At 47.4% G+C, this 10,870-nt stretch overlaps 1 protein-coding gene across 2 annotated transcripts in view; it reads left to right on the top strand.

Moving 5' to 3' along the window:
* The first annotated feature begins 5,160 nt into the window (after positions 1 to 5,160).
* HNF4A (hepatocyte nuclear factor 4 alpha) overlaps positions 5,161 to 10,870 on the top strand; it is a 61,517-nt gene continuing 55,807 nt past the window's right edge. For both annotated transcript variants that reach the window (XM_082745468.1, XM_082745469.1), the window contains exon 1: positions 5,161 to 5,315. In XM_082745468.1, coding sequence (XP_082601594.1) covers positions 5,267 to 5,315 — 49 coding nt within the window. In that variant the 5' untranslated portion in view covers positions 5,161 to 5,266. The remainder of the gene's footprint in view (positions 5,316 to 10,870) is intronic.

Below are 10,870 nucleotides of genomic sequence, written 5' to 3' on the forward strand. Positions count from 1 at the left end.
AAGAAAGAAAGAAAAAGAGAAAGAAAGAAATGGAAGGAAGGAAGGAAGAAAAGAAGAAAGAAAGGAAAAAAGGAAAGTTGTTTAAACCAAAATGGCAGCACTGGAGATAAGCAGAGGTGGATACATTTGTGACATATTTAACAAATGGAATTCAAGGGACACCTGGGTGGCTCAGTCAGTTGGGCATCTGCCTTCAGCTCAGGTCATGAACCTGGGGTCCTGGGATCGAGCCCCGAATCGGATTTCCTGCTCATTCGGCAGCCTCCTTCTCCCTCTCCTTCTGCCCCTCCCCATTCCCACTTGCACTTGCTCACTCTTGCATGCTCTCAAATAAATAAATAAGATCTTAAAAAAAAATAAGAGGAATTTAAAGGGGCTTTGTAGTGGTTGGGTGTGGGTGTGAAGGAAGTGGAGGAGATGATGGTGCCAATTTATCCAAGTGGGGAATTCAGGGGAAGGAGTTTCGATGGAAGGGAGGAGCAGGAGTGCGATTAGGGGCCTATGATATTTGAGATATCCATGAAACACGAGCGGAGATATCTAGGAGGCAGCTGGCTATACGAATCTGGCCTCCAGAGGAGAAATTTAGGCTGGACATACACAATGGGGAATCCCGAGTAAACAGATGACCATTGAAACCATGGTAATGGAGGGATGATGGGAGGAGGAGAACAGAATGAAAAAAAAAAAAAAAAGAAGTAAATCTAGAATTAAGCTCCAGGTCACTTCAGTATTTAAGGACAGGTAGAGAAGCATGAAATGTGAAGAGACAGAGAAGAAAAAAGATGTCAAGAAGGAAGAAATCCTGAAGACTACAGTAGTCTGATGCTGAAGGAAGAGTCAACTGTCAAATGCAGTTGGGATTCCGGTGAAATGTCCTTTGAATGTGTTGGCAGGGAGCCTTTCTATTGCATCAATGAAGACTCAGTGGTGTGTGTGTGTGTGGTGGGGAGACATGGAGCAGACACCAGCCTGAAGAGGGTAGTGTCATAGGAGGGAGAAAGAAAGAAGAGAGCCTTGGTGTAAAGAGCTATTTTTTGAAAGTTTGGCCGCAAAGGGAGGAGAGAGGTGATGCTGTGGCAGTGATGGGCAAGGAAGTTATTAAGGGAGGATTATTTTTAAGTCAAAGAGATATTACAGCCCATTTAAATACTGATAGGATTCTGCTTCCAGAAATCTGTCCTACAGAGACACTTCCCACATGCCGCTGGTCAAGACATGTGCAGGAAGATAGTCACTGTGTGTAGTCATGAAGCCTGGAAACATCCTAAAGGTCCGGCATCAGGACACGAGTCAAACCACTCATGGGACAGTCACATAGCTGGATCAACCCTCAAGAGAATGAGGCGGATCTGCCGGTAGAGAGACAACCCTTAGATCCCAAGGGGGAAAGAGCAAGAGGCCTAAGAGTGTCTTTAAAGGTTTCCTGTGTGGTTTGTGCATTGATATTTGTGTGTGTGTATTAGCCAGCTTGGGTTACCATCACAAAGCACTATCAGCCACATGGCTGAAACCACAGAAAATGATCTTCTCATGGTTCTGGAGGCCACATGTCCGAGATCCAGGAGCCAGAATAACTGGGTTCTGGTGAGAGCTCTCTCTCTTCCTGGCTTGCGGGGAGCCGCCTTCTCACCACGTGCTCCTGTTGGGGTGGCGGGAGGCAGGGAGTGAGGTCTTTGTGCCTCTTCTCTTAAGGACACTTAAATCAAGACCCCACCCTATGACCTCATTTAACCTTAATTACTCCTTAAAGGTCCTATCTTGTTATACATGGCCTTGCGAGGTCAGGACTTCAACATAATGAATTTGAGGAGGACACAATTCAGTCCACAGCAGTGTGTACGTGTGTGCATACATTCAAGTGCTGGAAATATATACAAGAATTTGTTTAAAAAGTTCCATCGAGTGAGATGTGATGGACCTAGGGTAGGAGGAAAGCTTATTTTTCATTATATGTTGCTGTGCAATTTTCTTTTTCTTTCTTTCTCTCTCTCTTTTTCTCTTTCTTTCTTTCTTTCTTTTTTTTTTTTTTAGAGAAAGCACAAACCAGGGGAGCAGCAGAGGGTGAGGGAGAAGCAGGCTCCCCACTGAGCAAGGGCCCAGTGAGAGGCTTGATCCTGGGACACGGGGATGATGACCTGAGCCAAAGACGGATGCTTAACCAACTGAGCCACCCAGGTGCCCCATGTTTGCACAATTTTCATTTTTAACATGTGAATGTATTACCTTTTTCATTAAAAACAAGAACAACGGGGCGCCTGGGTGGCTCAATGGTTTGGGCTGCTGCCTTTGGCTCGGGTCATGATCTCAGGGTCCTGGGATCGAGCCCCGCATCGGGCTCCCTGCTCCGCAGGAAGCCTGCTTCCCTCTCTCTCTCTCTCTCTGCCTGCCTCTCTGCCTACTTGTGATCTCCGTCTTTCAAAGAAATAAATAAAATCTTTAAAAAAAAAATAAAAATAATAAAAATAAAAACAAGAACAACAACAACAAAAACTAGTTTACGGGCACCTGGGTGGCTCAGTGGGTTAAGCCTCTGCCTTCAGCTCAGGTCATGATCTCAGGGACCTGGGATCCTGCAAGCCTGCATCAGGCTCTCTGCTCAGCAGGGAGCCTGCTTCCCCCTCCCTCTCTGCCTCCCTCTCTCCCTGCCTCTGCTGCCTACTTGTGATCTTTCTCTCTGTCAAATAAATAAATAAAATCTTAAAAAAAAAACTAGCTTAAAATAAATGAAAGCAAAAAGATAGAGATCACATCACAGGGTTAAAGTTAAAAAGACTGACACCAATGAACAGTGACAAGGATGTAGAGAGCCCACAGGAGCTCTCTTAACCCGTCCGCAGGAATGCAGAATGGTATGACCACTTGGGACAGCCATTTGAGAGTTTCTTATACTTGAAACATATATATACCGTATCAACCGGCAATTCCTTTCCTGGAAATTTAACCAAGGGAATGAAAAACATATGTCTCCATGAAGCCTTGTTCATGACTATACCTAGCTACTTGATTCATAATAGCCGCAAAATGACAGTCCCAATGACTGTGACCAGGGGAATGGGTGAACTATTCAGGGGGCTGCTACTTAGCAAAAAGGGACATGAATGCAGATGACTCCACCATGCTGAGCAAAGGAAGCCAGACACAAAAGAGTAAATGCTGTCTGGCTCTATTTCTATGGTATTCTAGGAAAGACGAATGCAATCTAGAGAGACAGAAAGCAGATCAGTGTTGCCAGAGGATTAATAGCAGAGGAATAAAGAGAACTTTGGGGGCGTCATGGAAATGTTCTGTACCTTGATTAAGGTCATAGCCTCGTGGGTAATACATAGTTATCCAGACTCATAAAACTGTATACCTAAGAATGGTACTTTTGATTATATGTAACTTATACCTCAAGAAAGTTGATTTTAGAAGTCTAAAGAGAGGGGTGCCTGGGTGACTCAGTCAGTTAAACATCTGCCTTCAGCTTAGGTCATGGTCTCGGGACTCTGGAATCGAGTCCCTCGGTCGGCTCCCCACTCAGCAGGGAGCCTGCTTCTTCCTCTGCCTTCCACAGTCACTCCCCTCCCGGCTTGCTCTGCTTGCTTGCTCTCTTTCTCTTGGTCTCTCTCTCCAATAAATAAGTAAAATCTTAAAAAAAAAAAATCTGAGGAGGGAGAGATTGGATATATAGGAGAAATCCCACTTGCTCACACAGGGCTCCTGAGCAGGGGGAAGAGGCAGGTGCAGATACAAAAGACAGGTGCGGGTGAATTCTGGTGGGGATTTCAGGCAGGTCCAGGTTTAAGGCTTCCTTCTTCTCTGTGCAGAAGGTAAAGTCTTGTCCTGCTGAGGATGAGAATGGGAAAGGTGTGAGAGGTGAAAAGATTAGAAAGAGAGGTAGAGACCAGAAAAGCCAGGAGATGGGAAACAAGGTCGAAGTTCCGGGAAGCATGAAGGGGTCCGTCGGAGTAAGTGATTCCAGAATCCCAGTTCATACCGCCAGACCCATCACTGGGACAAAAGCAATGGGGCTGCTGCAAAAGTAGCCAGGGAGCAGGTGTGTAGCGAGTGTGCAAAAGGGCTGAGCTGCAGGGGTGTGCGGCAATCGGAGGACCGAATGCGATTTCAGCGGTAGGTTGCCTTTGGAAGGGGAATGGGAGGGCGACCAACAGACCAGCGGAGGGGGCGGGCAGAGAGCCTTTGGCCCATGGGCCTGGAGTCCGATCTGTTTCTCTAACCCTCATAGCACTCCCCAGTTCATAATCATATCTGTGTCATGATATCTTTGAATAATCTTTAATATTATCTGACAAATGCCCATCACCCCCACTAGTCCACAGGTTCCCTGGGTGTGGGGATGATGCACACTTTTTTTTTTTTTTAAGATTTTATTTATTTATTTGAGAGAGAAAGAGCACGAGTGGGGTGAGGGGCAAAGGGAGAAGCAGACTTCCCGCTGAGCAGGGAGCTCAACGCAGGGCTTGATCCCTGGACTCCAGGATCACGATCTGAGCTGAAGGCAGCTGTTTAACCAACTGAGCCACGCAGGCACCTCAGTGATACCTACTTTGCTCATTTCTGTATCTCAGGAATCTATCACAGGGCCTGGTATGCAGTGGGCGCTCAGTAAATACGTATCAGACAAAGGGGAGAATGGGGTTTGTAAAGCTAACACAACCTCTCTGCGTACCAGCTGTGAGACCGCAAGCAAGCAACTTTCTCTGGGGGCTCAGTTTCCTCCTTGAGGTTGAACTTAAACGTGGCGATGTCTGTGTGCAACTCCCAGCATCCAGTGGGTGTCCAATATGTCCAGTCTTCCACCCAATCCTTTTCTCTGATACCCCTCCCTCCCGCCCTGCACCACACCCAGTATGTGGAGCCATAAAACCCAACCCAGGTTGGACTCTCACCTCCTCAACCCCCCCACCCCGGCCGGTCCCTTACCTCACATTGGGGTGAGGGGCTGGTGTCCCCTAGATCTGGCTCCAGGTGTCCCCAACCCCAGAGTGTAGGACTAGGGCCTGAGTGGACCTCGGGGCCGGCCAGGTTGCCGTTGCCATGGTAACAGTGACAGGCCTCCGCCACAGGTTCCCTAAGTGACTGGTTACTCTTTAACATATCCACCCACCTTGGGTGATTAGAAGAATCAATAAGATAACCAGGTGGTGGCAGCTGGCTGTGCTCACTGCCTTCCTGGTGGACGGGCTCCCGTGGCCCCCGCTGCCGTTGTGTGTGGGGCCCGGCTCCTCCATGCCCCCGCGTCCCTGGCTGGGTGGGCTCGGCCATGGTCAGTGTGAACGCGCCCCTCGGGGCTCCTGTGGAGAGTCCCTATGGTGAGTGGCACCAGTGGTCGGGGCTGGGGGAGGACTGGACAGGGCAGGACCATGGTCAAGTTGGGGAGGCCATGGGACGCCCCTCTGCGTGTTTCCAAAGACTCCGAAGACTAGGGGTCCTCTAGACTCCTGAGAGTGGCAGGAAGCCCCAGGGGTGTAGGGGACTTGCTTCACCCAAGTCTTAAACAGGGGCATGGCATGTTTGGTCTGGGAAGTGCTGGGAGGGACTGCAGGAACCATGAAGCAGGGGGGAGCTCACTTTGCGGCCAAGAGAGACTGCTTTCCTGGGGATATGTCCCAGTGGTCTTTCCAAAATTCCACAGAGGATGGGGCCAGAACTGCCAGCCCCAGGTTACTGGGGACGAGTCAAAGCCGACAGGGAGCCTTGCTGGGCCTAGCATAGAGCTGACTCATGGTCCAGGTGGGATGGGGCCCACGGCGGGAGTTGGCTGACCCCTCTGATGGGGTGTCAGCTCTGGCTAATTCACCAGAGGGAAGCCACTTCAAGCAGCACCCAGCGTGGTGTGTCGGGAAAGGGGAAGAAATGATTTCGTGCTAGGTGTATGAAACTAAGGGGCAAGGCTAGGAAAGAGTGTGATCCTGACAGTGAAAACTCAGGCTCTGCTTCTGGGGTGACCCCATGATTAGAAGTAACCCCAGTGTCTCACAGTAGAGGATGGGCAGACAAAGCGTGATGCATCTTTAGCGAGGAATGCTGTCCCACGCTTGGAGGAGGAAAAGGCAGATCTGCGTACGGATAGGGAAGGACCTCCAGGGTACACGAAGTGAAACAAAATAAACTGAAGGACCATGTGTAGCATTTTACATTTCTGATAACAGAACGGATATACGCATGTGTATGTACACACACATTTGTATTTGCATAGAAAGCCGGTGGGAGGACAGAAGGAGACCAGGAACAGAGTTTTATTGCTGAGGAAGGAGGTTTAAGAAATATTTTTTAAACGTTTTTTGGCACATTTTGGATTTTTAAAAATTAGGTGCATTTATAAAGTGATTTAAATCACACACACACACACACACACACACACACACACACACACAGCTTGGTCTCTGGAATCCAGACTTTAGTTTTGTGAGTTTAGACAAATTATTCAAAATTTGTGTGCCTCAGTTGCCCCTCCATGGAGAGAGCGTATCTTAGGCGCCCTTGGAGAGGATGAAGGAGGCCAGGGTGTAAGCTCTTGGCACCAGGCACATAGTAAGAACTCAACAAATATTACTTAATATGGTCATCAGCTGAGGGTAGATGGCCTCAAGGAATCAGGGACAGGTCTCTAGACTGATCCAGGGCATCTTTCTTGGATCCGCCATTAAGCAGAATTATGTGATGATGGGGAGGGGGCTGGGGAAGTAACAGAGGCTGAGGAACCAAAAATAGCCTGGGGGACCCATCCTGCACACCCACTGTGTGACCTTGGGCAAATTACTTCCCCTCTCTGAATCTATTTCCCCAGATGCAAAATGGAGAGACCTGAGGGGCCCTATCTTGCAGAGGGTGGTGCAGCGAGAGGAGATAGCATAGCTGAAGGGCTAGGCATGCCTTAGGTGCTTCATCCAAGGTTAAAACACAATTGTAAGACTTGATTGACCCTGTAGCCCGAGGAAGACTATCTGCATAGGGACCAGATAATCAGCTTCTGGGAGGGAGATCCTCAGGCCATAAGCCTAGACTAGGGATGAACAGAAAGTACCCCATGTTCCTCCCAGGGGATACTAGAGTAATAATACCTGACAGCCTTTCACTATCTCCAGGTCTATGTACTTTGTAGGGTATCCTCATGCCCCTTCATCCAAACCTCTACACCGCACTCATCACAAAGCAAGTATGCAACACATATTTGTTGAATGTTTGGATGGGTAGATGTTTGGATGGATGGATGTTCCATGCCTGTTATTTCATTTAATTCTTATAACACTTGTTCCAGAAAAACAACATCATTGTTATCTCCAAGAATAGAAGAGAACTAAAGCTCAGCATTGTTAAAAAGAAACCCTAACCCTCTCTGACCCTCTTGACTAAGCTACAGATCTGCCTGCGCAGAGAAAGGAGAGCTCCTCTGGCCAGATTTGCAGCACACATCCACAAAAGAACATTGGTGGCCCGGGACAGCTGGGCATTTGTTGGTGTGTGTGTGTGTGTGTGTGTGTGTGTGCATGCATGAGTGCACATGTGCACACACACACACACACACACACACACACACACACTTGATAGGGACTAAAGGACCTTGCTTTTTAAAGAAAATAAATCTGGGTCGGCATCCTGGATCTACACCCTTCCTTTGAAGCTGTGTGGCCTACCCCTCTCTGAGCCCTCATGTTTTACCTATAAAATGAACTAGGGAAGTATTTGGGGAAGCTCTAGGAACAATGCACTTTCAGATAAAAGATAATACCAAAGCCCCTAAGGTTGTGATTGCAGAGGTAAGTTGCAGGGTATGGGACGTGGTACAGAGCAGAACCTCAAGAGAGGCATTGGCAGGCAAGGCTGTGGTTAGGATCGCATGAGTTAATACATGTGTGCTCAGAATAGTACCTAACACAGAGTAAGCATGCCTAAATCTCAGTTGCTGTCTCATGTATTTGAACGCTGGTAGGACAGTCTTTAAGGGGCTGATCTGTGGTGTGGTGATGCTGAATGAACTTGACCATACCCTCTACTTGAAATGTGCTAGTGGTACACTAACTTCTCCTCTACAGTTCTCATCATGACTCGGATTGGATAGCATCAGTGTGTGTGGTGCTCAGCTATGAACTCCATGAGGTCGGGGACTATCAGTGATTTGTTTGGCCTCATATGTCTCACATATTGTGTCTGTCAGAGACTAGATGCTCAATAAACATTTGGTTGAATGAACTAAAGGAGGTTTAAAGAAACAACCTTATGACAGTGGTCAGCAATGTCAGCCAGATCCATGCTCTTCCCTCCCTCTCTCCCTGCTCACCATGTTGGCTTTACAGACCCAACATGGCTGGTACAGTATGAGGTATCATGTCTACCCTCAAGGGCGGGAACCTGGAAGGGATATTCCTCGAAGTACTTGTTTCTTTTATTAAAAAGCACATTTTCCCCAGAAACCTCCTAGCAGACTTCCCTGATTGAAGCAAAGCTGAGATCAAGTATCTAGTGGAAAGAAATGGGAAAGCCAAGATTGGCTTAGACCAACGATATTCTTTTCTTGGGGTCTGGCACAATGCTGCTTCCAAAAAAACCAGGGTTCTCTCAGAATGGGTTTCGCAGCTTCAGCACTATTGACATTTTGGCTTGGACGATCCTTCATTGTGGGAGCTGTCCTATGCATTGTTGGACATTTAGCAGCTTTCCTGGCTTTGACTCACTAGGTGCCAGCAGCATCCTTTCCATCAGTTGTGTCAACTGAAAATGTCTCCAGACATTTCTGAATGTGTGCTGTGCACATACGTGTTACGAGGAAGCAGGAATAGTTGTGGCATGATGTCTGCCACAGCTGAATACCCTGTGACTCTTATGTTGTCATGTTTGCCTTGGGTGCCAGGAACTGGCTCAGAGGCAGATCTGGAGCTGCCCTTAGCAATTATGAGGATAAGATGCTATAGTGTGCTTATCTGTCTGCCAACCAGACTCCTGGTTTTGCTATTTTCCTACCCTTTCCTACGTTTTTTCTTTTAACAAGCTTCCTTAATTATTTGTTTTGGTCCTTTGGGAGTTGGTCATTTTTGTAAGCATTTCAAATCTCTGGAGGGCAAGGTCTGTATTTGTCTTCCTATTTTACTATAGGCTACCACAGGACCTGGCCCTCTGTTGACTTTGATAGAGGCTTATTGAGTGAATGAATGAAAGAATGAGAAGATGGACGGATGCATGAATGGAGTGATGGGTGGGTGGATAGATGGGTGGATGGGTGGGTATGGTGGTTGATGGACAAATGATAAGTAGATGGATGGCATGGATGAAAAGATATGTGGCTGGATGTATGAGTAGATGAATAAGTAACTGGATAGATGAGTGGATGAATGGGTGGATGGGTGGATGGGTGGGGAGATGGATGAGTGGATGGGTAGGTGGATGAATGGGTAGATGAATGGATAGATGCATGGATGGATGGATGAGTAGATGGATGGGTGGATGAGTAGGTGGATGAATGGATAGATGCATGGATGGATGGATGAGTAGATGGATGGGTGGATGGGTAGGTGGATGAATGGATGGAAGAATGGGTAGATGGGTGGATGGATGGATGATTGGATAGATGGATGGGATAGGCTGGGCTGGGCTAGCAGCACCTGCAAGTGCTCAGGACAGAACAAGTAAGGAGATGGGGTTATTTGGCCTCTGGTTGACAGTCCTCCATCAGGGAAGAATAAATGAGCCTTATTTTTCCTGGGTAGGTTGGTCTAGTTCCCTTGACCCATAGCATCAGCCTTAGGCCAGATCAGAGGCTTATTGTCAGAGGCAATTTGGTTAAGTGGCTTCCCTACTGAATGCTGTACAATGCTTGACACTTTGCTTCGGCCATCTGATTCTGAATTGCTTCATCCATCAAATGAAACTTGGTTGTTGTGAGGATTCTGTGAGCTAATGAAGGAGGAAAGTATCATAAACTATAAAATGCCTCATTTTTCAGAAGGGCTGATGGGCCCAAGTTGGGTAGGAAGCCCGATGTTGGCCAGCTATAGGATTGTGTTGGACATCAGGCATGGTGGCTCCCACTCTTCGTTTCCCAAGTATAGACCCCCCCCACCCTTTTCCCTTGTCTCCCCTCTTTTATCACCTCTTCCCAGTTCACCTCAACTCAATTTCAGCCTCTATGGTTCACTAGTTCACAAACCTAACTGCATATGGAAAACCTTTTTAGAACGACATATTTTGGAGTCCCACCCCAGACCTGGTGAATTAGAATCTCCTGGGGTAAGTTTCAAGACTCTTTAATTTTTTTATTAGTTTCCTTGTGTGATTTGGGGTCCAGATGAGCCAAAGTATAGAAACCATCTTATTTTGTCCCATTTTATAAAGGGAGGATGTCGATGCCCAGAGTGGATCCTGTCTCCACCCGGGAGGCTCCTGTAATCACTAGGTCACGGTTCCTGTGTTCATTTTTTCAAGAAACTTCTACTGAGGGCTTATGGAGTACAAGCATTCTGCTAGGCACTGTGGGAATGGAGGAGAATGAAACGTGGTTTCAGATCTTGGAGAGCACCGAGATGATCCAACCATAGTCAAAGACAGAGTGACAGGATGTGAATGACTAGGGCACTGTGGGGACACAAAGGGACTTGGGAGGAGGGCAAGGGATCAGGGACCTTTTAACCATGGAGAAGTGCCTTCAATATCTAAGCTAAAACCCCAAGGTTTAGCAGGAATCAGCCTGGAGAGGAGAGGGAAGGGAATACGTTTTGCAAAGTCCTTGTCGGTGGCATACCCTGCAAGGATTTTACTTGTACTCGATTGCAATTGATTCCATTCTTGATTGAAAGTATATTGGGACTTTTCTGATTGCTCTGTGATTTATCTCATTACTAAAAGATTGTGAGATGCTTACGTGTATGAACTA

Source organism: Mustela nivalis (genome assembly GCF_964662115.1).
Source record: "Mustela nivalis genome assembly, chromosome: 8".
NCBI lineage: Eukaryota > Metazoa > Chordata > Mammalia > Carnivora > Mustelidae > Mustela > Mustela nivalis.